Consider the following 27,847-nt stretch of genomic DNA (forward strand, 5'->3'; position numbering starts at 1 on the left):
GGACACTTGGGTTGCTCCCATATCTTGGCTATTGTTAATAACACTACAGTGAACATAGGGGTGCACATATCTGTTCAAATTAGTGTTTTGGGCCCTGCCTGGTGTGGCTCAGTGGATTGAGCGAGGGCCTGTGAAGCCAAGGGTCACCAGTTCAATTCCCAGTCAGGGCACATGCCTGGGTTGCAGGCTAGGTCCCCAGTGAGGGGTGCACGAGAGGCAACCACACATCAATGTTTCTCTCCCTCTCTTTCTCCTTCCCTGCCCCTCTCTCTAAAAATAAATAAATAAAATCTTTTTAAAAAATTAGTGTTTTGGGTTTCTTCAAACATATACCCAGAAGTAATAAGGCAGTTTCATTCTTCATCTTTTGAAGATCCTCCACACAGCTTTCCACAGGGGCTTCACCAATCAGTCTGCATTCCCACAAACAGTGAACATCCCTTTTCTCCACATCCTCACCCAACAGATGTTGTTTGTTGATTCATTAATGAGAGCCATTTGGACAGGTGTAAGCTGCATCTCACTGTGGTTTTAATTTGCATTTCTCTAATGATTAGTGACGTTGAACATCTTTTCATATATGTATTGGCCATCTACATGTCATTTTTGGAGAAGTGTCTACATTCAGGTTCTCTGCCCATTTGTTTATTTGGATTGTGTGTATTTTGGTGTTCAGTTTTCTGAGCTTTTATAGATTTTGGATAGTCACCCCTTACAGGATGTATAATTGGAGAATATCTTCTTTTTGTTCAGTACGTTGTCTTTTCATTTTGTTGATGGTTTTCTGTGCTGTGCAAAAACTTTGTAGTTTGATGTAGTCCCATTTATTTATTTTTCTCTTGTTTCTGTTGCCCAAAGAGATACATCAGAAAAAAATATTGCTAAGAGAAATGTCAGAGATTTTACTGCCTATGTTTTCTTCTAGGAGTTTCATGGTTTCATGTTTTACATGTAAGTCTTGTAAACCATTTTGAGTTTATTCTTGGATGTGGTGCAAGAAAGCGGTCTCATTTCACTTTTTGCATGTAACTGTCCAATTTTCCCAACACCATTTATTGAATAGACTATCATTATCCCATTGTATGTTCTTGCCTCCTGTGGCATGTATTAATTCACCATGAAGGTGTGGGTTTATTTCTGGGCTCTCTATTCTGTTCCATTGATACAGATGCCTGCTTTTATGCCAGTCCTATGCTGCTTTGATCACTATGGCCTTGTAGTATAGTTTGATATCAGGTAGTGTGATACCTCCAAGTTTGTTTTATTTTTTCAAGATTGCTGTGACTATTCAGGGTCTTTGTGGTTTCATATAAATTTTTGGAATATTTGTTGTAGTTTAGTTCTGTGAAATATGCTATTGATACCTTGATAGGAATTGCATTGACTCTATAGATTGGTTTTGGTAATATAAACATTTTAATGATGTGGATTCTTCCTATCCATGAGCATGGTATATGCTTTCATTTATTTATACCTTCTTCAATGTTTTTCTTCAGTGTTATATAATTTTTCAAGTACAGGATTTTTGCATCCTTGGTTAGATTTATTCTTAAGCATTTTTTTCATGCAATTGTCAATGGAATTGTTTTCTTAGTTTCTTTTTCTGGTAGTTCATTATTGGTGTATAAAAATGCAACCAATTTCTGATTGTTTATTTTGTATCCTGCTACTTAGCTGAATTATTTACCAGTACTATGTTCAGTAAGAGTGGTGAAAGCAGACATCCCTGTATTTTTCCTGATTATAAAGAAAATGCTTTTAGTTTTTTCTCCATTGAATGATATTAGCTGTGGGTTTCTCATATATGGCTTTCATTATGTTGAGGTATGTTCTGTCTATTACCATTTTGCTGAAAGTTTTTTTTTATCATAAATGGGTGCTGGATTTTGTCAAATGCTTTTTCTGCATCTGTTGATATGATCATGTGGTTTTTATCCTTCATTTTGTTTATGTAGTATATCATGTTAATTGATTTGTGGTTATTCAACCAATCTTACATCCCAGGAATAAATCACATTTGATCGTGCTGTATGCTCTTTTTAATGTATTGTTGACTTTAGTTTGCTAATATTTTGTACAGGATTTTTGCATCTATGCTTATCAAAGATATTGGCCCTGCCTGGTGTCCAATACTGGCTTTCCAATAATTTTCTTTCATTGTAATGTCTTTTCCTGATTTTGGAATAAGCAAAAGGCTGGCCTTGTAAAATGAGTTTCAGGGTGTTCCCTCCTCTTGAATTTTTTGGAATTGTTTGAGAAGGATAGGCATTAAGTTTTTTAATATTTGGTAAAATTCACCTGTGATACCATCCTGTCCAGAACTTTATTTTGTTTGGAATATTTTGATTACTGGTTTGATTTGATTTGATTGTAATTGGTCCATTTAGGCTTTTTGTTTTTTTTCTTGATTCAGTCTTGGAAGATTGTATGTTTCTAGAAATTTATCTTTTTCTTTTAGGTTGTCCAATTTGTTCGCATATGATTGTAGTATCCTCTTATGATTCTTTTTATTTCTGTTGCATGTTGTTACTTTTCCTTCATTTATGATTGTATTTATTTGGGTCCTCTCTCTTTTTTCTTGATGAATCTGGTTAAAAGTTTATCACTCTTATTTATCTCTTCAAAGGACCTTCTCATGGTTTCATTGATCTTTTGTATTGCTTTTTTTAAAAAAAAAAATTTCTATTTTGTTTATTTCTACTTTGATCCATATTATTTCCTTCCTTCTGCTTACTTTGGGCTTTTCTTATTGTTCTTTTTCTAGTTTCTTTAGGTGTAGGGTTTTATTATTTATTTGAGATTTTTCTTGTTTTAGTAGGCCTGTATTGCTGTGCATTTTCCTCTTGGGAATGCTTTCACTGTGTCCCATAGATTTTGGGCTGTTGTGTTTTCATTTTCATTTAGTTCAAGATATCTTTTGATTTCTTCTTTATCTCACTGAAAACTCATTAATTGTTTAGTAACCTGTGATTTGGTCTTCATGTGTTTCTGTGGTTTTCAGGTGTATTTTTATTTTTTGTAATTAATTTCTAGTTTCATACCATTGTAATCAAAGAAGATACCTGATATAGTTTCAATCTTAAATTTATTGAGACTTGTTTTGTGTCCTAACATGTGGTCTATCCTGACAAATGTCCCATGTACACTTCAAAAGAATGTATATTCTGCTGTTCTGGGGTGAAATGCTCTAAAAATATCAATTATATCTGTTTGGTCCAATGTGTCCTTTAAGGCTGCTGTTTCCTTGTTGATTTTTCTCTCTGGATGATCTATCCATCGATGCCAGTGGGGTGTTAAAGTTCCCTACTATGAATGTAGCATTGTTGATCTCTCCATTTATGTCCATCAAGATTTGCTTTATATCTTTAGGTGCTCCTATGTTGGATGCATAAATGTTTACAAGGGTTATATCACTGTGTTGAATTGATCCCTTAATCATTATGCAATGTCCTTCTTTGATTCTAATTGTAGCCTGTGTACTAAAGTCTATTTTCTCTGATATAAGTATCAGAGAAAAAGCCACCCCAGCTTTTTCTTCATGTCCATTTGCGTGAAATATCTTTTTCCAATCCCTTTACTTTCAGCCTGTGTGTGTCTTTCTATCTGAAATGGGTCCCTTTTAGTCAGAATATATATGAGTTATTTTCTCATCCATTCAGCTACACTATGTCTTTTGATTAAAGCATTTAATTTGTTTTCATTTAAAGTGGTTATTGATAGGTACATAGTTATTGCCATTTTATTATTTACATTTATGTTTCTCTTTTTTTCCCCTTCTTTTTCTTAAAGACATCTCTTTAACATTATGTATAATACTGGCTTGGTGGTGATGACTTCCTTTAGCTTTTTCTTGTCTGAGAAATTCTTTATTTCTCCTTCAATTTTAGATGATAGCCTTGCTGGGTAAAGTAGTCTTGGTTGTAGTCTTGCGTTTGAATATTTCACTTTGAATATTTCATGCCATTCCCTTCTGGCCTGAAAAGTTTCTGTTAGGAAATCAGCTGAAAGTATTATTATGGGAGCTTTCTTGTAGGTAACTGTTTTATTCTTTCTGCTTTTGTGATTCTCTCTTCGGCTTTAACTTTTCTAATTTTAATTATGACGTGTCTTGGTGCAGGCCTCTTTGGGTTGATCTTGTTTGGGACTCTTTGCACTTCCTGGACTTGTGTGTCTTTTTTCCTCATCAGGTTAGGGAAGTTTTCTTCAAATGTGTTCTCAATCCCTTGCTGTCTCTCTTTTCCTTCTAGTACCCCAATGATGCAGATGTTGTTATATTTGATGTTGTCTGAGAGGTCCCTTAAAACAGGGGTCTCCAACCTCCAGGCCATGGACTGGTACCAGTCTGGGCCTGTTAGGAACTGGGCCTCACAGCAGGAGGTGAGCTTGAATGTAATGCACTTAAATCATCCCAAAACCATCCCCCTACCCCTGGTCCATGCAAAAATTAACCTTCCACAAAACTGGTCTCTGGTGCCAGAAAGGTTGGGGACCACTGCCTTAAATTATCCTTATTTTTTATTCTTTTTTTCTTTTTGCTGCTCTGATTGGATGTTTTCTTCCATCTTGTCTTTCAAATCACTGATTGGGTCCTCTGCTTCATCTAATCTGCTATTGATTTCTTTCAGTGTATTCTTCTTTTCAGTTATTGTAATCTTCATTTCTGACTGGTTCCTTTCCATGGTTTCTATGTGCTTTTTTTATGTTGTTGACGTTCTCACTAACTTTTTTGAGCCACCTTTCTTATAACTACCATTTTGACCTCTGTATCTAGTAGTTTGCCTGCCTCCATTTCATTTAGGTTTTGTTTTTCTGGGGATATTTTTTGTTCTTTCATTTGGGACATATTTCCTTGTCTCCTCATTTTGGCAGCTTCCCTGTGTTTGTTTCTATGTGTTAAGTAGAGCTACTATGTCTCTCAGTCTTGATATGTTGGCCTTATGTAATTGTGTAATTGGTGTCCTTTGGAGCCCAGTGGCACAGTCTCCTTGATCCCCTAAGCTGGATGCTTCAGGAGTGTTTCTTGTGTGGGTTCTGTGTGCCCCCCTGTTCTGGTTGAGCCTTGATAATGTAAATGGGTGGGGTTGGCCCTCAGGCTGGCCCATTGTGCAGACTGGCCATGACCAGAGTGTATGAGCTGCTATGTGGTAGCTGACCCCATGAGGTGGAATTTTCCCCAGCAGGGATCTGGTGCCTGCTGAGACCTCCCTTTTTGTATGCTGCCTATAGGAGCTAATCATGTCACACTATATTGTGGTCTGAAGCCAGTAACCAGGTGTGTTTATTCTGGGGCTTCTTGTGTGGAACTGCAGTGTAGATCAATGTCAAAAGCTGCCTCTGACCAGCTTTGGGCTACCTGATAAAAGCTACAGAGCAATCCACGGTTGGTAGCTCCCTGTGCTGGGCCTGGGTACATGTAGGAGGGGCCAACCTGCATACTAAGACAGGCTGCCACCAGTACCAGGTCTGGGGCATGTCAGGAAAAAGCTGAAGGCACCCTGAAACCCACCACCACCTACTGGCTGCCTGTTAGGCTCAGCCAGTGAAAGGGCCTCTGGTGGTATGCGAATTGTATGAGGCAGGTTCTCGGGGAGTCACAAGGTAAGGGAAAATGGTGTTTACCAGGTTAGTACAGATTTGAAGTAGGAGCCAGTGCTGAGTCTGAAGACACTCAGCAAAAATCTCAGGGTATACCAAAGCTAGTTGCATCAGCCTGGGGTCTGCGGAACTTTGCACTGGGTAGGGTCTCAGGGAGTCATCATGGTAGAGCTAGTAAGTTCATCAGGCTACAATAGATTAAGATTTGGCTGTGTGGAGGGAGGGCTTAACACAGGAAAGGTGGTGCCTGTCAGGCATGTGGGAAGACAGCCCTTGCCTTAAACCACACAATTCAGTGGTTTTTCCCTGAGTGTGTCTTATCCCAACTCCCTGCCAAACCTGCACTCAAAGATAGCCTGCAATTCCTCAGACGTTTTTAAAGAAAGTCTGGAGTGCGAACCCAGGCTGGTTTCTGCTGGCAGAGCTTACATTGGTGAGAAAGTTGGGTAGGGCAGGGCCTCTGGGAGTCGTCAAGGTGGGGCTAGTGTAGCTCACCAGGCTAATGCCCTGAAGGGACCATGCTCAACCCAGGAAAGATGGCATCCATTTGTGGTGCAGAAAAGGGACTCAACACAGGGATGTTGGTGGCTGTTCCTCCAGCTCTGTCTCCAAAGCCTCACTACTCTGTCTCTCCCTGTATAACACTGGCATCCCTTTTCCACCATCCCCTTGCAAGAGCTCAGGGTGAATGCCTGCAAGTGAGAGTTTGTGTGCAGGCCATTTAAGAGGACTCCTTGGTTTTTGGCAGCCTTATGTATCACCTGAGTAGATGTAATCGCTGCTGATTTTCACAGCCAGATGTTATGTGGGCTCCTCTTCCTGGCACTGGTGCTCCGGACTAGGAAGCCTGGCATGGGGTTGAGACCCCTTGCTTTTAAGGGAGGACCTTGCAGCTGAGATATGCCTCCAGAATCTTGACTAAGACATGTGGGTGCTGGGCCAGACCATTTCGTATCTCTGCCTCTCCTATCAGTCTTCATTTAGCTTCTTCTGTGTATTATTAGTTAGAAGACTTCTGTTCATCTAGTCTTCAGATGGTTATTCAGGCTGATTGTTCTGTAATTTAGTTGTAATTTCAATGTGGTAATGGGAGGAGGTGAATGCAGCTTCTGTCTATTTTGCCATCTTCATCTTCTTTGCTATCTGTTATGTGGGATTTTTTTGAAGGTTATTATAGCTTATATCAAAAGCTTAGATGCACAGAAACAATGGACAGGGCTTGCGTAAGGCAAAAATAAACTTTTTACTAAAAAAGAGAATTTATATGCCTGAGGTTTATACCCACCAAGACCTGCCCCATTAGGAATTTATGATGAGATCACCCTGTAAGGTTACTTCCCTTAGAACCTCCCCTTATTTTGTCCACAGATCCCCCTTTTAGTCACAAGTCAATCCACAGGGTGCACTGATGGCCAACATTTCAATCAGATAGTGTGGTCTCACAGTGCTAGGAAGACTCGTTCCTAGGAAGTCTCAGTATCAGCCTCATCTTGTTGACTATTAGAGATGGGGCACTACTGCAAGCATGGACTCTAAATTGAGGCCAAATTTTTTCTCAAAAGGGAAGGGCAGGTAAATGGAAGGTAGTTCTTATGGCCTTCATTGTGGAAAAAAATAACACTCTGGATCATTTCTTTTCTGTGAACTATCATGATCTAAGTTTCACCCTTTGTCTCATATTTCTGTATTTGATGTCTATTATAACATTTACATAAGCCACAAAGAGTATTAACAATTATCTTACACATCTTTTGTAATCATAAACAGTTGTACTATACAGAAAAACCCATAGAACAAGTTTATTATTATGATTAACATCATTAGCAAACAGGTAAAGACAATCGACAAAATGAGTTCAATATCATTCTGACTTCAATATCAATCCATAGGTATACAGGCCTTGGTGATATCTTGGGATAGCTGTCAGCAGCCTCTGGTGTCAGCAGCTGCTCATCCCAGAGAAGGCTTTGATATTTGCTGTAGGTGGGGGCGAGTGTCAGAGATAGGGGTAGATGCCCATTCATGGTTAGGCACCTGCTAAGGTCCCTTCCAACAAGGTTGGAATGTCTTTTTTTAATGTCCCTTCCAAGAAACAAAACCTGGAATATTTATTTCCTGGGAGCTCTCAATGAAAGAAGTGGTTAGCAACCTTGGCAATAGTGTAAGATGGCTCCTTTCAATGTTGTCTGCTCATAAATTCCTTCATCTAAGTCCAGAGTAAATGCACTGTGACTAATAAAGGAACCCAAAAACCAAAACATGGGGAGCCAGGGAGCAGGGGAGAACTGAGCAGCACCATCGCTGCAACTATTCCTTTGACTGCCAGCCATTGCTCACCCGCACACATGCCCTCGAAGTTCCCTACGTGTGTATCGAGACTTTAACCCTTAAAACCTCACTATCTAATGAAAACGAAGTAATCAATTAGCATTCTTTAGCTTGAACATTTTATTCTATAAACAGTTTTCATAGATATCAAAGTTTATTATCAACATGAACTTATTTTTATGAAACCCAGGCTAAATAAAGATTTGTCTGTTTTACATAAACCAACAAACTTAAGCTAACTTTCATTTACTAAGGATTAATTTTAGATTGTGTGAACTTAAAAGGGGTTTGAGTTAGTTTCTATATGTCTGAGAATTTTAGAATACCTCATCCTTACAAGGGCTTACCTTTAAATGAAGTCCATCACCACCCCCCAGAGACAGAAAATTATCTCACATTTACACACACTCATATGGACACCCAGAGACAGACGCAGAGGCCTTTTAGCCAGCAGAAAAAACTCACTAGTTTTTAAAAGAACAATCAGATCCAAATTTTGTTTTGAAGACATTTACAATTTCTATCTGTTCTTGACCAGTCAAGTTCCCAATGACCATCCCCCTTTAAAATAAGGACAACCATTTTTAATACCTCAAAGAATTGGGTTGACCCCTGAAGGACATCATAGATCAATCAATTTATCTAAACTCTCTTTTTAAAGCTTCAGTAGACCAACAAAGTATTCTCTCCATGCATTCTACCTAATTTTATAGCCAGCTTTTTCAAAAGATTAATTTAGAAGTATCAGAGGATCCTCATGACGGCCTTCTTAGTTATAGATGGGGGCTGAGTGTCATGGGACTTGTTAGCCTCAGAGGTGTGATTGTCTGTTAATTCTGAGAGCTCTAGAGTCTGATGGACTTCTAGGGAAAACCAGCCCTTGTGTGCACATCTCCCAATGAGCCAATGCAGTGACTATCCCTATAGGACAGCTTTGTGCCCTGCAGGAAATGTTTCCTCCTGCAACAAAGATTGTTATCACCTAACAATTCCCAAATAAGGGTCAGTGAGAGCTTACTGGGTGCTGCTGGAACCACAATGCTTTCCAAGGCGTGGGCCCTCTCTTGGGTTCCTCTCTCAGGATGAACCCATTCCAGAGTGCCCTATCCTTCTCCCCACGGCTCCTGTCAGCTTCTGTGGCATCAGCTGCCTTACCATACTTGGCAACTCCCAGCACCCATCTTTGCCAGTCTGGATTCAGGGATCTGAACAACTATCATCACTCCTCTGGCTGTTCAGGTTGGAGAAGCAAGTGTCCTTTCTCTTTCAGGGCTGAAGAGAGTTCAGTCTCTCATTTAAACACCAAAGATTAACCCCTTTTGCAACCTGCATCCCTTTTGCTGACCTGCAGACAGCCAGCCACCTTATCACTGTGACCTCACATGGTGGGGGGGCGGGGAGAGAGTGAGAGAGAGAGAGACAGAGAGAGAACGAACCCTAGTCTCTCTTTTCTTATAAAGGCACTGAACTCAGCTTATGACCTGACCTAAAGCTAATTACTTTCTAAGGCCCCACCTGCAAAGGCTAGCACATTGAGGTTTAGGGCTTCAACATATGAATTCTGGAGACACACATTTAGTCCATAACAACTTAAAACTAATTAGTAAATATAATAAACAAGATCATATGCTATCACTTTTTAGTCGATATTATAATGCAAGTTTTAACCAATGCAATAAGATGAGAAAAATGAATCAAAGGGTATGAAGTGGAGAAGGAGAAACAAAATTAAAATCCAAAAATACTGATTGCCAAACTCAACAACAAAACAATAAACAATTCCATTTAAAAATGGACTTGAATAGACATTTCTCCAAAGAAGGTATATTAATGACCAATGAGCATATTAGAAGATGCTCAATATCATTAATCATAATGGAAATGCAACTCAAAACTGTAACGACATACCTCACACTGATTAGGATGGCTACTATAAAAAAAAAGTGTTGGCAAGGATGTGGAGAAATTGGAAACCATGGGTGCTGTTGGTAGGAATGTAAAGTGGTACAACCACTGTGGAGAACAGTATGGCAGTTCCTCAAAAAATTAAAAACATAATGACCATATGATCCAGCAATTCCCATTCTGGGAATATGCCCAAAAGAATTGAAAGCAGGGTCTCAAAAAAGATATTTGTACACCCATGTTCATAGCAGCATCATTCATCAGAGCTAAAACGTGGAAGCAACCCAAGTGTCCATAGGCCAACGGGCACTTGTGATATATACATATAATGGAATATTATTCAGCCTTTAAAAAGGAAGAAAATTCTGCAGTATGTTACAGCATGGATGAATCTTGAGGTCATTATGCTATGTAAAATAAGTCAGTCACAAAAAGACCCTATGTGAGTCCACTTAAATGAGGTACTTAGTCAAAACTGTAAAGACAGAAAATATAATGGTGGCTGTCAGAGCCTGGGGGAGTTATTGTGCAATGGGCGTAGGTTCAGTTTTACAAGATGAAAGGAGTTGTGGGAATGGGTGGTGGCAACTGGCTGCACAACAAGGTGAATATATTTAATGTCACTAACCCTACACTTAAAAGTGGCGAAGATGGTAAATTTTGTTGTGTGTATTTTACCACAATAAAAAAGAAAGCATGAACACGGTATGTGCTTCTACTTATTGTATCTTCTTCAGTTTCTTTCTTCAGTGTCATAATTTTCCAAGTACAGGTCTTATACATCTTTGGTTAGGTTTATTCCTAGGTATTTTATTATTTTTGAAGCAATTATGAATAGGATTGTTTTCTTAACTTCCCTTCCTGTTAGTTTGTTATTGGTATTTAAAAATGCAACTGATTTCTAGATATTAATTTTGTGTCCTGCTACTTTGTTGAATTCGTTTATCAGTTCAACTAGTTTCTTGGAGGAATCTTTGGTGTTCTGTATGTACAATATCATGTCATCTGCAAATAGTGACAGTTTTATTTCTTTCCAATTTGAATGCCTTTTATTTCTTCTTCTTGTCTGAATGCCATGGCTAATACTTTTAGTACTATGTTGAATAAGAGAGGGGAAAGTGTACATCCCTGTCTTGTTCCTGACCTTAAAGGGAAAGCTTGTAGTTTTTACCTGTTGAGTATGATGCTGGCAGTGCGTTTGCCATATATGGCCTTTATTATGTTTAGGTACCCATATTTTGCTGTGTATAATGCACACACTTTTTTGCCCAAATTTTCAAGGGAAAAATAAGGATGCTCATTTTACATGGGTAGTACTAATTCTGTATCTATATAAATGTCTTTAATTATTTTATTTATGCTTATGCATTAAAAGTGTAACTCTAGAAAGCAATAACAATATCTGTATGTAAAATAAAACCCTGGAATATGATAATCAGTTTTGTTTCTAAATATAAATAAAAAATTGAATTAAAAAATTAAAATGAAAGATTTTTTCCTGAAAGTTTGGGACAAAAACATGGGTGAACATTATACATGGCAAAATATGGTATGTTTTCTGTATTCCCATTTTGCAGAGAGTTTTTATTGTATATAAGTACCAAATTTTATCACAAGCTTTTTCTGCACCTATTGATATGATTGTGTGGTTTTTATTCTTCATTATGTTTATGTGGTGAATCACATTTATTGATTTGTGAATGTTCTACCAACCTTGCATTTCCCATATAAATCCCACTTGATCATGGTGTTTGATCATTTGGATGCATTGCTGTATTCAGTTTACTAATATTTTGTTGAGGCTTTTAGCATCTATGTTCATCAGGGCTATTGGCCTATAATTTTCTTTTTTTGTAGTGTCTTTATCTGGTTTTGATATTAGAATAATGCTGGCCTCATAAAATGAGCCTGGGAGCCTACTCTCCTCTTGAATTTTTGAAATAGTTTGAGAAGGAGAGGTGTTAGTGCTTCTCAGAATTCTCGGTTTGATTAAATTCCCCTGTGAAGCCATCCAGTTCAGGGCTTTTGTTTGTTGGGAGTTTTTTGATTACTGCTTCAATTTCACTAGGTGTAATCTGTCTATTCAGATTCTCTGATTCTTCCTGACTTAGTTTTGGAAGATTGGATGTTTCTAGGAATTTATCCATTTCATCTACGTTGTCCAGTTTGTTGGCATGATGTTTTCTTATGATCCTTTGTATTTCTTTGGTGTCAGCTATTATTTCTCCTCTTTCATTTCTTATTTTATTTATTTGGGCTCTCTCTCTTTTTTGCTTGATGAGTCTGGTCAAAAGTTTGTCAATCTTGTGTATCTTTTCAAAGAACCAGTTCTTGGATTCATTGATCTTTGTATCATATTTGTAGACTCTTTCATTTATTTCTCTTTGATCTTTATTATTTCCTTTCTTCTACTCACTTTAGGCTTTGTTTGTTGTTCTTTTTCAAGTTCCTTTAAGTCTAAAGTCAGATTTTTTTTTTTTAGCTTTTTCTTGTTTCTTGAGATAGACCTATAATGCTCTGAATTTCCCTCCTAGGATTCCTTTCTCTGTGTCCCACAGATTCTGAAGCAAGGACATACAATGGGCTAAAGTTTATTGGATAAATGGTGTTGGGAAAATTGGACAGACACATGAAGAAAAATGAAAGTAGACCAGCTTCTTAACACCACAAACAAGAATAAATTCAAAATGGATTAAAGACTTAAATGTTAGACCCCAAACCATAAAAATTCTAGAAGAAAACATAGGCAGTAAAATCTTTGACATTGCTCTTAGCAATATTTTATCTGATATATCTCCTCAGGCAAGGTAAACAAAAGAAAAAATAAACAAAAAGAACTACATCAAACTAAAAAGTTTTTGCACAGCAAAGACTGTGCAAAAACAGTCAGTTTTATTTTAACCAAATAAAAAGACAACCCACAGAATGGGAGAACATATTTGCCAATACATCTGATAAGGGGTTATATCCCAAATTTATAAACTCTTACAACTCAACACCAAAAAAAAAAAAAACCCAATTAAAAAATGGACAGAGGACCTGAATAGACACTTCTCCAAAGAGGACATACAGATGGCCAATAGACATATGAAAAGATGCTCAATGTCACTGGTCATCACAGAAATGCAAATTAAAACCACAATGAGATATCACCTCACACCTGTCAGAATGGCTATCATCGATAAATCAACAAACAACAAGTGCTGGCAAGGATATGGAAAAAGGGGAACCTTTCTGCATTGCTGGTAGGAATGCAAATTTGTGCAGCCATTGTGGAAAGCAGCATGGAGATACTTCAAAAAATTAAAAATGGATCTGCCTTTTGACCCAGCGGAAATATATCCAAAGGAACCTAAAACACTAATTCAAAAGAACACAAGCACTACTACATTCATTGCAGCATTATTTACAATTGCCAAGATATGGAAGCAGCCCAAGTGTCCATCAGTAGATGAGTGGATAAAAAAACTATTGGACATTCACACAATGGAATACTACTCAGCTGTATAAAAGAAGGAAATTTTACCCTTTATGACAGTACAGATGGATCTGGAGAACATTATGCTAAGTGAAATACACCAGTCACAGAAAGGTAAATACCATATGATTTCACTCATATATGGAATCTAATGACCAAACTGAACTAACAAGCAAAATAGAGACAGACTCATAGATAGACAACAGGCTGACAGCTAGTGGGGGAAGAGGTGAGGGGATGGAGCAAAAAGGAAAAAGGACTCATGGATGTGGACAACAATGTGGTGATTGTAGGGGAAGTGGTAAAAAAAACAATACAATAAAAATATATATGAGAGAGAGAGAGAGAAAGAAAATAAAACATCTTTCAAAAATTGACTGCCTATGGAGACTATACAAAAGAAACTAGAGAACCAATAAGAGAGTTCAGCAAATCTTCTCTTAAGGCAATTGTATTTTCTCTACATTGGCTGCAAAAAGAAAATATAACCTTTTAATGTACCATTTATAATAGAATACTTTATTTTAAATAAGACACCTAGAAATATGCTGACAAAAGATGTATATGGGTCAATCATAAAATTTTACTAAAGGACATGAAATTGGGCCTAAATAAATGGAGAGAAGTATCATGTTCGTGGCTAGGGGACGTAATATGACAAAGGTGTCAAATTCCCTAAGTTAACCTTATTTTAATGCAATTTCAGTAAAATGCTCAACAGGATTACTCATGAACTTGACAAAGTTGATTCTACTGTGTCCATGGAATAGAAGAGGGAAATGATTAGTCAAGACAGTTTGCAAGAACAGCAAGCTGGAAGGAGCAAGATAAAGTTGTCGTGATTGAGACAGTGTGGCCCACTGGTACCAGGAGAGACAAATAAACCTATGTTATGAGACCTACACATTTATGGAAATATAATTTATGTCAGAAGGAATATTTCAAATCAGTAGGTGAAGATGGACAATTCAATAAATTGTATTAAGAAAATTGGTTATGTATACACAAGAAGAGAAAGCATATCTCTACCTCATCTGGAGCACCAAAATATAGTCCAGATTAATGGGTTATTATTAAAAACAAAATTTTAGAACTTTTAGAACATAGGGGAATATTTGTATGTCCCAAAATAAAGAAAAATATTTTAAACAAAACACAAAAAAAACCCATAAAGGAAGACTTTATAAAATTATTATAAATTAAAAGTAAAAAAAACACAGGAAAAATTTATAAATTTGACCACATTGAAATTTAAAACTTAGATCCATCAAAACATACCGTAAATAAAGTTAAAGACAAGCCACAGACTGGAATAAGGTCTTGTGATGATATAAGTGAAAAAGGATTAATATGAAAAGTGTAGAAAGAATCCTACAAACAAGACAAATAACCCACAAGACAAGCAGGCAAGGAAATGAACATGCAATTCAACAGGAGATGAAATAAAAGTCTCAACCCATTTTTAATTTTAAACCAAATTAAAACAGCAATGAAATATTTTATGCTCATAATATCAGCAACATTTTTAAAAATTCACTATTTCTAAACGCATAGAAACAGGGAGTGTGGGGATGGGAGAATACGGAAAAGCTGGTAAAAGAGCACGGACTTTCAGCTGTAAAATGAGTGGGGTCTTGACGACATATGGTAAAACATGGTGACTTCAGGGATAACCCTGTGTCGTCTAACTGAAATTGTCTGAGTTAGAACGTAAGTGCTCTCTCCCACACAAAATAGATAAATGCGTGAGGTGATGGGTGTGTTAATCAACTCGGTGAGAGGAAGCCTTTCACGACGCATCTGCATATCAAATCGGCACAATGTGCACTTAACATATTTTCCAGCTTTATTTGTCAATTGCACCTCACTGAGGCTGAGAAATGGGAGTTGACAAGTCTACAGAGCAATGGCATTTCTTCGTCACTGTTGACAGGGGTACAAACTGGACCAACACCTGGATGACCTGAACAAGCGGCACCTAGTAAAGTTGAGGACACACCTACTGTTAACTGGCAATTCCACTGCTATGTGGATGTCCTGGGCATGGGCCTGTGTGTTTACTGCAGTATTATTTCTATTAGCCAAAAACAAAAGAAAAGAAAAACATTAGCAGGAGGGTGGGTTTTTTAGATGGTATATGTATGAAGTATACTCCTATAGCATATTAAAATGAACGAACTATAGCTAAAACATATCAAAACAGATAACTCTCAAAAACTTAACATGGATTGCAAAAAATGAGTTTGCAGAAAAGATACTGTTGTTGCCATTTGAATAAAGTTGTAAAACATTTGAAACAAGGCTATATATTTTTATATTTAGTGAACTATCAGAGCATTCAGGGAATGATCAATACCATTCAATTTAGCAGTTCCCTATGGGGAAGATGGCAGGGGCAAGGGGCCAGGGAAGGAGCCACAGGTGTGGACCTGGCTACATGGGTGTTGGGCTCTGTTGCCTCTCTGCCCCAGGTGTGCCACTGGGGAGGCGTGGCAGGACATCATGCTGGCCTGCATGCCAGGGAAGAAGTGTGCCCCAGAGTCTGAGCCCAGCAACAGCACGGAAGGAGAGACGCCCTGTGGCAGCAGCTTCGCTGTCTTCTACTTCATCAGCTTCTACATGCTCTGTGCCTTCCTGGTAAGCCAGGGTGTCACTAAACAGTGATGGGGAATGAGAGTGAAGCTCAGGGCAGGCTGGGCCCACCAACTCTGCAGCTTGGGGTCAAGGCCACCCCCGCAGAGGAGCTGGCTTGAGAAGACTGACTTAGCAGGAGTGTCCAACCACACTGAGATAAGGGCAGAAAGCCTGAGCCAGAGTGACTTCAGCTAGCATGTCTGTTGTCCATTCTTGACTATTATCATGGTGGCATTGTCCCAGAGGACAGAGGAGATGTCTGTGGAGGCCTAGAGGCAACATAGACTTTTTTGGCACTTTGCTGGGCAATGAGGATGGGTAACGTTGCCCTCTGTCCTTGGCGGCCCAACCCAGCAGCCTGGTTTGAGGGAAGCTGTCCAGCCAACATGTGGGTTCACCCCACTCAACTTGGAGGGGAGCTGTGTTATGTCCATAGCCCAGAAGCCCAAGTGCCAGGGGCTGGTGTTTTAAGTAGTGACATGTGGCTGGTCTTTGGAAATGTCGGCTTCTGCCGAATGTGGCACTGCTGGGGAAGTGGATTCAAGTGGCAAGTGTGCAGGAAGGCCCTCTTAGGCGACTCATCCTACTCTCTGTTATCTGCAGATCATCAACCTCTTTGTAGCTGTCATCATGGACAACTTTGACTACCTGACAAGGGACTGGTCCATCCTTGGTCCCCACCATCTGGACGAATTTAAAAGAATCTGGGCAGAGTATGACCCAGAAGCCAAGTAAGTTCCCAGGGGGAAATTCTAATTCCCAAAGCCAAAGGAGAGGATTGCACAACCATACCTATGGAACAGGGTCAAGATAGGTTATCCTGGGTGGATCTACTGGAAACACTGAATTGCACCAGACCCCAGGGCCAAGAGTCAAGGGTCAAGGGCCAGCAATAGGAAGCCAGGCACCTTTGGCTAGGTCAGGAACATATCTGCTATTTTCAGTTGAATGGAAGGATATAAGATCCCAGTATTTGGAATGACTGGTAGGTACTCAAGTTAGGATGTTTAGGGCCAGGCACATCTCAACTCCATTCCTGCCTATGGTCCAAGGAAACCCTCATCAATCAATCACCTTTTGTTGACAATAAATATTGTGTCTTTTGGTCAGATGCTTAGTTGACTGAAGCAGCAAGTACATGGTGAGAATTTCATTGCACTTCTAAAATCCTTTCCACCTTAAACTGAATACAAACCACTTGAAAATGGCTCATTAAAATCTAAACATGTGTATGTTGGTTTGGAGTTTTAATGTGCAATTCTGCAACTTTGCACTGAGTTTGACCCATAGGGCTACAGCTATGGGGAGCTCCTCCTGGAGGTGGGCCCCACAGCCTCTCAGGTCCATGAGTCCTGGGCTGCTGGCCAAGACCACACCCCTGACTGACCTTTCCCTCCCCTCCTTCTTCATCCAGGGGTCGTATCAAACACCTGGATGTGGTGACCCTGCTTCGGCGGATTCAGCCCCCACTGGGTTTTGGGAAGCTGTGCCCTCACCGTGTGGCTTGCAAAGTAAGAGACGACCTGTGTTTGTGGGAGAAAGAAAAAAATATGGGAGGCAAGATGCCTATTTGTCTTGTAACTTTGGTCAGGCCATTGATCCTTTAAGGGCGTGAAGATAATATTGTATGTGCCTAAGGAAATGAGCTTGCGCCAGAATATATTCTAAGGTTCCTTCCAGCAATAAGTTCTCAGACCCAATAAAGGAAAAGCAGTGAATGCCCCATGTCCCAGCGTCCTATGTGCCCAGTCCAGAGTAAAGGACCTTGTTCCCAGCAGACTTTGCTGTCCCAGCAGGCTGTGCCCCAGGCAACCTGGAAAACTTCCCGTCTAGGACAGATGGGTTACAGTGCTTTCCTGCGATCACAGGACCGCTAGAGTCCTCGCATCAGTTTCGGGGACACAGGAAGCCCTACAATTGTATATGAAATCACTGAAACACTCACAAATTGTACCAGGGATGGAATCCTTCATGTTCATCACATCTCCAAATGACTCCATGATGTTAAAGACAAACATTCCAGGTTCTGCTAGACCCAACTCCCGCCCATGTGCTCTTGCATGACCCTGAGAGGGAGCACCCCCTGCAGTTGTGTGCCCTCTGCTCCCTCACTTAACCCTGACCATGTAGCCCAGCACTTGGCTGAAGAGTCTCATTTCCACTCTTGTCCCCTTTCTGTAATTCTCTATCACCGTTCTATGTTCCATGCCGGAACAGTGACAAGTTGAAAAGAGGGTTGGGTGAAGTGACGTCAGAGACCTATGCAGAGGAAGAAACACAAATAGAAAAATTCAGCTCTGTGGATAATCCACTCAAGGAAAATGGAGAAATGAAGGAATATATAGGACCTTCCATTAATGCTCTGGTTTACTCTGTTTTTCCTCACTTGCACCTCCACTTCATACCAAAAAACAAAAGATTTTAGAAGATTTCCAAGGGCATAGAAGGAATGAAGGGAAAGAAGAGCACAAATTAAATGCCAGGGAAAGCAGAGTGGAAAAGAAGAACAGGGGGAGTGCAGCCCACATGGGGCTGCAGTGTGTCCCTCGGGGCCTCGCAGGGGCCTGGACGGGTGCTGCCTGAGCTTTATGCTTTCCAGGGACCACTCTAAGATTGCACGGTCCATGAGAATCAAGAAGATCCAGTCACTCAGAGGAATTATAACCCTTTGGGACATTGTGATTAATAGGAGGATACCATGTGATGTCATGAATAATACCCTTGACCACATCCTGACAGTAGGTGCCAGGGTGAATCTCATGGTGCTTTCTCGCAGTGACCCTGTGTGTGCTGAGGGCCCCACAGCATACTGGCAGCAACTTTGGGGGGTGGGAAGGGATGGCAGAGGGCCATCCAGTCTTATCCAATGGCAGCAAGCTGCCAATCCAGCTTGGTGTACAGGCAGATTTTTCAATATACAGGAAAAAGGACACACTGCATCTCCTGCAAGCATCTTCCATTATTCTCTCTCTGATCAGGGCTTTAAAGGATTGTGGGCCAGCAGGTGGGTACCCACAAATGCCTGCACACAGCTGTTCTTTGTTGCCACAGAGAGCACACCCATGTGCATGAGCAGTGTCTGAGTGGGAAGGGGTGGAAGCAAGGGTCTACTAGGGACAAACTCCATTCCTCCCTCACTCTGTGCAGCAGGGCAAGAGTACTTTTGGCAGAGCCAAGACCCCCCAGCATAGGTTTTGAATACATTTCAGTGACTTGTGCTTAGAAACCCCCGCGCCACTCTGGGCACATGCCCACGAGTTTAGAGGCTCCCTCCCAGCGTCCTCCTGCCGTGCTGGTTCTGTGGGTCCTTTGAGAACCATTTGCTGTAATCACCAGCTTTGCCTCTCCTTCCCCTCCAGCGTCTGGTCTCCATGAACATGCCTCTGAACAGTGATGGGACGGTCATGTTCAATGCCACCCTGTTTGCCCTGGTCCGGACAGCTCTGAGAATCAAAACAGAAGGTAAGAATCACCCACTCAGAAGATCTAGCACACCAGCCAGAGAGGCAATCAGCAGCCTGTGTGGTGTCACAGGGCCTCCTGCCCGCACAGAGCTGTGGTCTGGCGGTGACCTGTACCTCGGGGATGTAGAGGCCTGGTCTTGTCTCCCTTGCTCCTTCAATGACCTGCTTCCTTCTAGTTTATTTACTCTGAACTCTAGCTTTCCATCTTGAAGTCACAGGGTACAGTTCAAAAAACAGAAACAGATGAATGTTGCCCGAAGCAAAACCAAGCCCACCTCACTGCAATTTTGTTGGCAAGTGGGCCTGTCAAATGCTCAACACTCCTTTTAAATTAAAAAGACCTGTGTGGGGAAGGGGTTATAGTGGCTAATGGTGGCTGTGGTCGAAGTCATCACATGCCATGGCACAAGGGCTCTGCCAGCAATGGGTAGGGGTGAAGGTCACACCTGTGCTCTCCTAGGCAGCCATGCTCCCTCCAGCCTGTGTCCACCTGGAGGGGCACCTTCTTCTAGTTTGCTCATAGGCACCCAATGGGCTGCAGCAGCTTTGGTAGCAATAACAGGCTGTCAGTGTAATTGATAAGTATTTCTGAACCACTCTGTGGAAGAGGCTATGTGAAACGTGCCAAAGAAGATGTACTTGCTCTCCAAGAGCTGCTAGCCTATTAAAGTGTTTTGCAGAGCATGGTCAAAAGACCACCTGCCTCAAATTCACCTATTGGAGTTTTTTAAAATACTGAGTTCCAAGCACCAGCCCAGATCTCTAAACCTGAGTCTCAGAGCAGGGCTCAGGGATCTGCCCTTTCAACCAGCCGTATTAAGATTCATACAGGAACTAAAGTTTGAAACCCTCATGTATTGAAATCAGAGAAAACACAGAACAGACAAGCAATATGTCTTCTCTCCCTTCTTATGCTTCAGTCTTAGAGTCTCAGGCTGCCAGTCACGGTGGTGTCCTTTTGCACAATAGCAGGAGTGCTGGGCAAGGAGATGGGAGACCTGAATCTGATAACACGTGTGACATCATTTATTCTCTCTCTACCTAACTTTCTTCATTTGTAAAGTAAGAAAGGTGATGAAGTGATACGTGGGAATTCAGTTCAGCAAACAACCCAGAGAGGTGCCTTCTCTCAGTTGAAGCCTTCTAGAAAATAAGAGAAACACCTGAATGAAAAAAAAAACAAGAACAGACAAGCAAGATACATGTCAAAATAATGAGCTCATCTTTAAAAACATTAAAAATAGTTCAACTTCTACTGCTAAACTAAAAAGAAACAAAGGCTACAGAATACCCTCTCAGTAGCCAGTACAATAGCACAATCTGAAATAGCTGTAAATGGGCCTGTTTCTCACCCTGGAAGGACTGAACACACATTTAATCTACTCTGTGTGTATAACAAGGAAAAATTGGAAGGAAATTTGTTGGCTTCCAATTTGTTGATTATCACTGAGTAGTAGAATGAGCAGGGACTTTTGCCTCCTTCCTTTGCTTTTGTTACGTTCCCAATTGTTTACAGTGACTATTGCAATTACATCCAGGAGGAAAGATTTTCTTTTCCAGGGAGACAAGATTTAATGACTACTAGGAGGAATATCCTGCAATACTTACAGCTTGATGTAAATCGAGGAACTGCATTTTCATTAGTGGAGGAAGCCAGGTCCTCACTATTGAAGAGAGGCTGTCAGCGCAAACCAAGCCCAGCTAACGGATGCTAACCACTGAGGGCACACAAAAGGAGCTGGGCCAAAGTAGCTGGTACACACAGCCCGTCTCCAGGAAGTGAGCACTCCAGGACAAGAGGAGAAGCCAGCCACATGGGAACTGCAGCAAAGAATTAAAGAAAACTTTAAACACCAAGACATGGATTGACCGCACAACACTGTCCCTACAGGTCACAACCCTGTATTGCATCCTTAAAATTCTGTCAGGCAGGTAGAGCTCATGTTATATGTTCTTACCGTAATAAATTAAAATTGAGGAAAAAAGAAAAGGAATAGCTACCAAAGGGTCTACAGTGCCAGCTCAGGGGCAAAGCTTTATTACAGACAAGCCCCCCTCCTCCAAGTGTTCATCGCCAAGTCTAGAAGACAAAGGTAAGTTCCTAGAAGCAACCAGGAAGAAATGAGGGGAAGCGTCTAAAATCTGTGAGGATGAAGTCTTCGCCAGTCCTCACCCTTCAGTTTTGAGCATGGAAGGAGGTGGACAGAAAATGACAGCCACTTCAGGGCACCAGCCCTGTGCCACACGCACCTTTGGGATGCAGCAGGAAGGTACTTCTGCTGAGATGAGGCGAAACGACTGTCAGTGAAGTTCCGCAGTTACATAGATCACTGTGAGAATAAATTGAGGCTTGAAAAACATATGGAAGATTCTTTTGGAAGAGGTATTTGTTGCCTACGTCTGCCATAACAAACTATCACAAATTGGGTGCTTAAAACAACAGAATTTTTTTCTCTTAGAGTTCAGGTGGCCAGAGTCCAAAATCAAGGCATCACTCGGAGATCCTTTCCAGAGGCTCTGAGGGAGAGTCTGTTCCATGCCTTGTTCCCAGCTGCTGGCCACTGCACCCCTCCAGGTGCTGCCGCCATCTCCTCACGGCCTTCTTCCCTGTATGTCTCCTCCTCACCGTATCAGGACACCAGTCACATTGGATCAGGGCCCAACCACGTAGACCTCACCTCAGCTGATCACATCTGTAAAGACTGTTGCCAACTAAGGTCATATGCCAGGGTTCCATGTGGACATGAATTTGGAAGGGGCACTATTGAACCCACTACAGAAGATGAGTATATTTGAGCATTGCATTAATTCTGACTCCTTCACTGCATATGTCAGAAACCAACTACCTTCACCAGCAAGGGAATGTAACCATGAAGGACGCCCTGCGTAACTAGAATGCCAAGGACTGCCCTCTGGCTTCAGGTCCCGCTTTGATCCGACAATCACACAGGGGACTCGGGAGTCAGTCACGCTCTCTCCGCTGCCAGCTCTGCTTGCTCCCACTGGGCTTCCTTCCAGGGAAGCCCCTCAGGCACAGCCGCAGAGCGACTGCAGTCCAGCAGTCCAACACCGGAGCTCCAGACCCACCACCTCCCTGTGGAACAGCAGCAAGCAGTCTGGTACGGGCAGTCCTCACGTCATCGTGCTTGTAGATACCTACCAGGTTTTCACCAATGCTGAGGCAAGATCCTTCACCAGCAAAGATTAGGACTCTCGGAAGGCTCAATGGTGGTTAGCATTTTTTGGCTATAAAGTATTTTTCAATTAAGGTATTTACATTATTTTTATAGATACAATGCTATCACACAATTCATAGACCACAGTGTAGTGTAAACATAATGTGTGTATGCACTGGAAAACCAAAAAATCATGTGACTGGCTTAATTGCAATGTTCACTTTTATGAAGGGGTCTGAAATGGAACTTGCAGTATCTTCGAGGTCTTCCTGTATTGGTTTCCTATTGCTGCATAACCAATTACCACCAATTTTTTGGCTTAAAACAACACCCAGTTGTCAGCTCCCCGTTTTGTAGGTCAGGAGTGGAGCCATGGGGTAGCTGAGTTCTCTGCTCAGGGTCTTACAGGCCAAACTCAAACTATCGATCAGGACGTGTCCTGTTCTAGAGGCTCTGGGCAAGAATCCACATCCAGCTCATTCAGGTTGTTGGCAGAACTCTCGTCCTGCCGTCGTAGGGCTGGCTCTGCCCAGGGCCCCTGAGCCCAGAGGCTGCCTGTCCCTGTTCAGTCACAACACGGTGTGTGCCTTCTCCCAGGCCACACCACTCTCTCTCTCACTCCTGCTCCCAGCCAGAGAGAACTGTCTGCTTTTACCTTTTGACCCCCTTCATTAAATTCCGTTTTTTATTTTATTTGATTGTCTTGCTTTTTTATTGAAGTACAATTGACATATAACATTGTATCAGTTTCAGGTGTACCACACGATGATTTGATATTTGTATATATTGTGAAATGATCACCACGATAAGTCTAGTCACCACCATCACCATATGTAGTTACAATTTTTTTCTTGTGATGATAACTTTTAAGATCTACTGTCTTAGCAACCTTCAAATATGCAGTACAGTGTTAACTATAGTCACCAAGCTGTACATTATATTCGCAGGACTTATATATTTTATAACTGGAAGTTTGTACCCAAGAAATTTCAAAGACCTCATGTGATTAGGACATGTTCACCTAGACAATCTCCCTATCTTAAGGTCACATGTGCTGTCACAGGGTAAAATCCATTGTATTCACAGCCCCAGGGATTGTGCAGGGTGTGTATGTTTCAGCGATGGTGAGAGAGAGTTTGGGGGCATCTCAGAATCCTGCTACCCTGTCCTGTCTTACAGCAGCAGGTCTCAGCTTTCCTTTCATATGGCAAAAAGGCCCGTAGCCCAGAGGCTGCGGTGGGTAGGCACCTAACTACACCTGTTTTGCCAGTGGAGAAAGTAGACCCAGAGAACCCAGTGTCTTCTGATTTCTGCTTCCACACTGAGGTCGTGCCATCTCCTCCGCACAGGAGACTCAGCAAAGGGCTTTGACACTGGGGGAGACTGCTCTTCCTCCCAGTCACCCGTGTTTCCCTGGCAACCACAGGCTATAAGAAATGCCGTCCATGTAGAGCCCCTGTCTCTCCTGGCCAATGGCTGTTGAGTTCCATCCTGCACCAGCAGTCTTGTCAGCTCAGGAAAAGCAGTGTGGGGTGAAGTGATGCCATTGGCCGGTTTGAGCAGCAGGCAGACAAGGAATGGCATTGGACAGGACGAGGGAGGGAAAGAGGAGGATGGGGGCAGACAGTGGGAAGACAGGGGAGAAAGAGAGTGAAACAAGGGACCTGGACTGTGGGAGGGCACACCCCATGGGGAGCCCTCCAAGGGGCCGGTGATCGTGTCAGCCTTGCACCCACCTCCATCCCCTCAGGGAACCTGGAACAAGCCAATGAGGAGTTGCGGGCCATCATCAAGAAGATCTGGAAGCGGACCAGCATGAAGCTGCTGGACCAAGTGGTGCCTCCCGCAGGAGGTAAGTGCTCCCCAATCCACACACGCCTGCCATCTGCCTGTTCTGGAGACACGGGGCTTGCAGGAGGTCCCCTTCCCAAGACCCTGCCTGTGGGCCTGGAAGGCCTCACAGCGAGAAGAGATGAGGGTGCCATGCCCATCACAAACTCAGAGATGGGCTGTCAGGCTGGAAATCTGGTCTTGTCCTGCAACTCCCAGATGAAGCCAGGCAAGGCCCCTAAATGCTGAGAGGAGACACGGAACTTCACGGAAACCGCAAGTAAAGGTTCCCCCATAAACCACTGGGCTGGCAGCTCCAGTGATGGCAGGGCCCTGAGAACCCCTCCTGGCAGAAATGCCTGTGTCCTTCCCAGAGCGGTGTTGCCCCCCCTAGTGTACCCCTAGCCCCTTTCCATAGCAAATGGGGTCTGAGGCCCCTGCTGCTGTCCTGAATGAGAGTCACAGGTAACTAACCTCCATCACATATAAGTTCTAAAATATTACTATAATGCTTTAACTGTCATATAAAATGTATTAAAATCAAATGTTATTTAGTGTACACATGCTCAGGCATGGCTAAGCCAGAAGTTAAAATTAACTGAAGAACCCACTTATGACGAATAAGTGTGTTTAAAGGAAGGAAAACTGTTGAATACCGTTGACATTTTGAAGTAAGGGCTAAGGGGATTTAAACAACTGCGCACGCATGCACACACACACACACACACAGGACACACGCAGACCGAGGCAGGCGGTCAGAGCCGGTGGGTGACTCCCACAGCGCAGGGAGCACTGCTGTCAGGGATGCCACTCTCCAGCTGAGGTCTGTCGGTCACGTTGCAACAAAACAAAGTCTTCTATCAGTTTACACAGTGGCTATATTCCTGAAACATTCTGGATATATTAAAACAATGCAAAAAGTGTTTTGCATTCACATGTAAAATGAAGCTAGGTTCTTAGCTCAGACATTTACAAGCGGGTTGTTCCCACACAGGGCTGTCCTGGCTAACACTTGGGGGACATGCAGAGCGCAAAGCTGTTATTTACCATGCAGAACATGCTTCTGCTTTAAGGGACGTATCTGGAACCACTTAATACCAGCAGCACCCCTAAATCACTGTGACATCTAAAAAAGTCCCAGCAATTCCCAAAATGCTCTTTGAAAGGTCACAGCACCCTTGCTGAGAACCACTTCCCGGACAGAAAGCAGGACTTGGACTAAGTGGAGTCACAGAGGTGACTACCTTACATACATTATTTTATTTGCTCCTTCTAATGTTTCCATGAAGTTTGCTCAAAACACTGAAGTCTTAGAAACTACGTAGCCGGCCCAAGGCTACATGGTGAGTACCTAGCAGATACAGGATTCGAACCTGGGTCTAAGGGATGCCAGGATACCAGGCTTTATTTCCTGGTACAGTTCCTCTCTGACTGCCCTGGGCAAGGGCTCAGGGGTTTGTCCTCCCACATGGGAATGAGGACCTTGTCAGTGGCAGGCCATCACTGCTGTGGATTTGGCTCTTCCCTAGAGATAATTAGAAGCAAGGGAATCATCACAAGCCCCTAGATCTGACCCAGCCAGCTTTCTCCCTGCCCATTGCCCTTCCTTCACAGAGAACTAAGAGGTAGAGCAAAGGGGCTCCTCGTATAGCATGAAAGAATCCTGTTGGAGACTTACTGGCTCTCCACCACATGGCTCATTCTTAAAACATGACTGAGGATGTCCTGGGTAACTTGGGGGCCGGCCCAACAGGAACCCAGCCAAGCCACATGTGAGAAAACCCAGTCTGTCTGGTTGAAAGAAAAACCCAAACTTGCACAGGAAAAAGGTGCTGCTTCTACCAACCCTCCTGCTTACCTTTAAGCAAAATTACATTTATACTTAGGGGACTGGTTGATTTATGATGGTACCTGATGCTTTAGAATCAAATAAGAATTTGTTAGTAATGTCAGTTAAAAAAAAAAAGCAAGGTGGGAAATCATTTTGACAATAGGCTACTTTTTCTGTTAGAAAAGGGGGAGATAAGAATATACTTGCTTATTTACAGAAAGCATTGACATAAACAATCTCCAGAAAAATACTCAAGAAACTGTTCAAAAAGATTATCAATTAGGAGGTGGTCACATGGCGGATGGGAGCAGGGGGGGAGAGACTTTTTACTATGTAGCTTTTTATTCATGTTTTTCTTTTGAACCATGTGAATGTACTATCTCTTCCAACACAATAAATTTAAAAATTTTAAAGTTTGGATGCTATAAGCAAATTAATAAAGCCCAACTAAATTTCCCTTGTTTGCCTCTAATTCCATCCTCTCTTCGAATATCTCAGATGATGAAGTCACGGTTGGCAAGTTTTATGCTACTTTCTTGATCCAAGAGTACTTCCGGAAATTCAAGAAGCGCAAAGAGCAAGGCCTCGTGGGCAAGCCCTCCCAGAGGAACGCCTTGTCGCTGCAGGTGAGGGGCCGGGGGGCCATAACCCGAGGAAAGGCCTGGTCACCTTCCTCTGACCTCTGGCCAAGGCCCAAGCCTCTCCCCAGTGTGCTGGAGGCCAGCTGCCTTCCGAAGACAGATGTGTGAGAAGGGACACCGTCCTCTCCCTCCTCCCTTCTTTCCATACACACTGGCCTCCATGGTCCAGCCCGCTTCACAGCGTCCAGCTCTCTGGAGATCAGCTGAAGGTCCCTGATGGCCCCTCCCCCCATGCCTCCATCTTCCTTAGGTAGGAGAGCAGGTTCTCCCACCCTGGGCAGATGCAGAGAAGCACATCCGTGGTTAGCACATGCAGACAGGCCTTCTTCAGGCCCATGGCATGGTGCATGCGGCGGGTCGACCACTGGGCGGAGGAGGGCCAGGCCCTAACCCGTGCCTCTGCTTCCAGGCTGGCTTGCGCACGCTGCACGACATTGGCCCTGAGATCCGCAGGGCCATCTCGGGAGACCTGACGGCTGAGGAGGAGCTGGACAAGGCCATGAAGGAGGCTGTGTCTGCTGCCTCTGAGGATGACATCTTCAGGGTAGGTGGAGCCACACAGCACTCTTGACCTTGATAAAGATCCATTTGAAGCAAGATGGTGGGCTACTGTTCTGCCAGGCAACCCAGGGAGAAAGGCCCACATTCTGTGGCAGATTCCAAGCTCTTCCCACTCCACTATTTCCTATCCCTCCACTTTGTCGGAGGCGGACTCCTCAGACCAGGGCCTCCAGGGCATGACAACTCAGAGGTCATCATGGGCTGGTGAGGGTTTAGAAAGGAGCTGTTTTCCTAATGGGAATGTTTCCAAGGAGAAACCTGCATCAGAAGCTGCAAAGTGGTGGCCCCTGGGCCACATCTAACCTGTAGGCCTATTTTGTTTGCCAACACTTGAAAATCTGGCACATTTGCACAAAGACTTGGACTCCTGGCTTCAACATCAGAAGGTCCGGCAATGTCAGACT

General features: G+C 42.4%; 1 protein-coding gene across 12 annotated transcripts in view; it reads left to right on the forward strand.

Annotated features, from left to right (window-relative positions):
• The window catches only part of CACNA1C (calcium voltage-gated channel subunit alpha1 C), a 628,485-nt gene that overhangs the window by 581,819 nt on the left and 18,819 nt on the right, over positions 1-27,847 (forward strand). For all 12 annotated transcript variants that reach the window (XM_053920870.2, XM_053920869.2, XM_053920860.2 and 9 more), the window contains 7 exons: positions 15,778-15,943; positions 16,544-16,671; positions 17,355-17,451; positions 19,300-19,402; positions 24,331-24,432; positions 26,740-26,867; positions 27,292-27,426. In XM_053920870.2, the coding sequence (XP_053776845.1) occupies positions 15,778-15,943; positions 16,544-16,671; positions 17,355-17,451; positions 19,300-19,402; positions 24,331-24,432; positions 26,740-26,867; positions 27,292-27,426 (859 nt within the window). The remainder of the gene's footprint in view (positions 1-15,777; positions 15,944-16,543; positions 16,672-17,354; positions 17,452-19,299; positions 19,403-24,330; positions 24,433-26,739; positions 26,868-27,291; positions 27,427-27,847) is intronic.

This window comes from Desmodus rotundus, chromosome 3 (assembly GCF_022682495.2).
Source record: "Desmodus rotundus isolate HL8 chromosome 3, HLdesRot8A.1, whole genome shotgun sequence".
Lineage (NCBI taxonomy): Eukaryota > Metazoa > Chordata > Mammalia > Chiroptera > Phyllostomidae > Desmodus > Desmodus rotundus.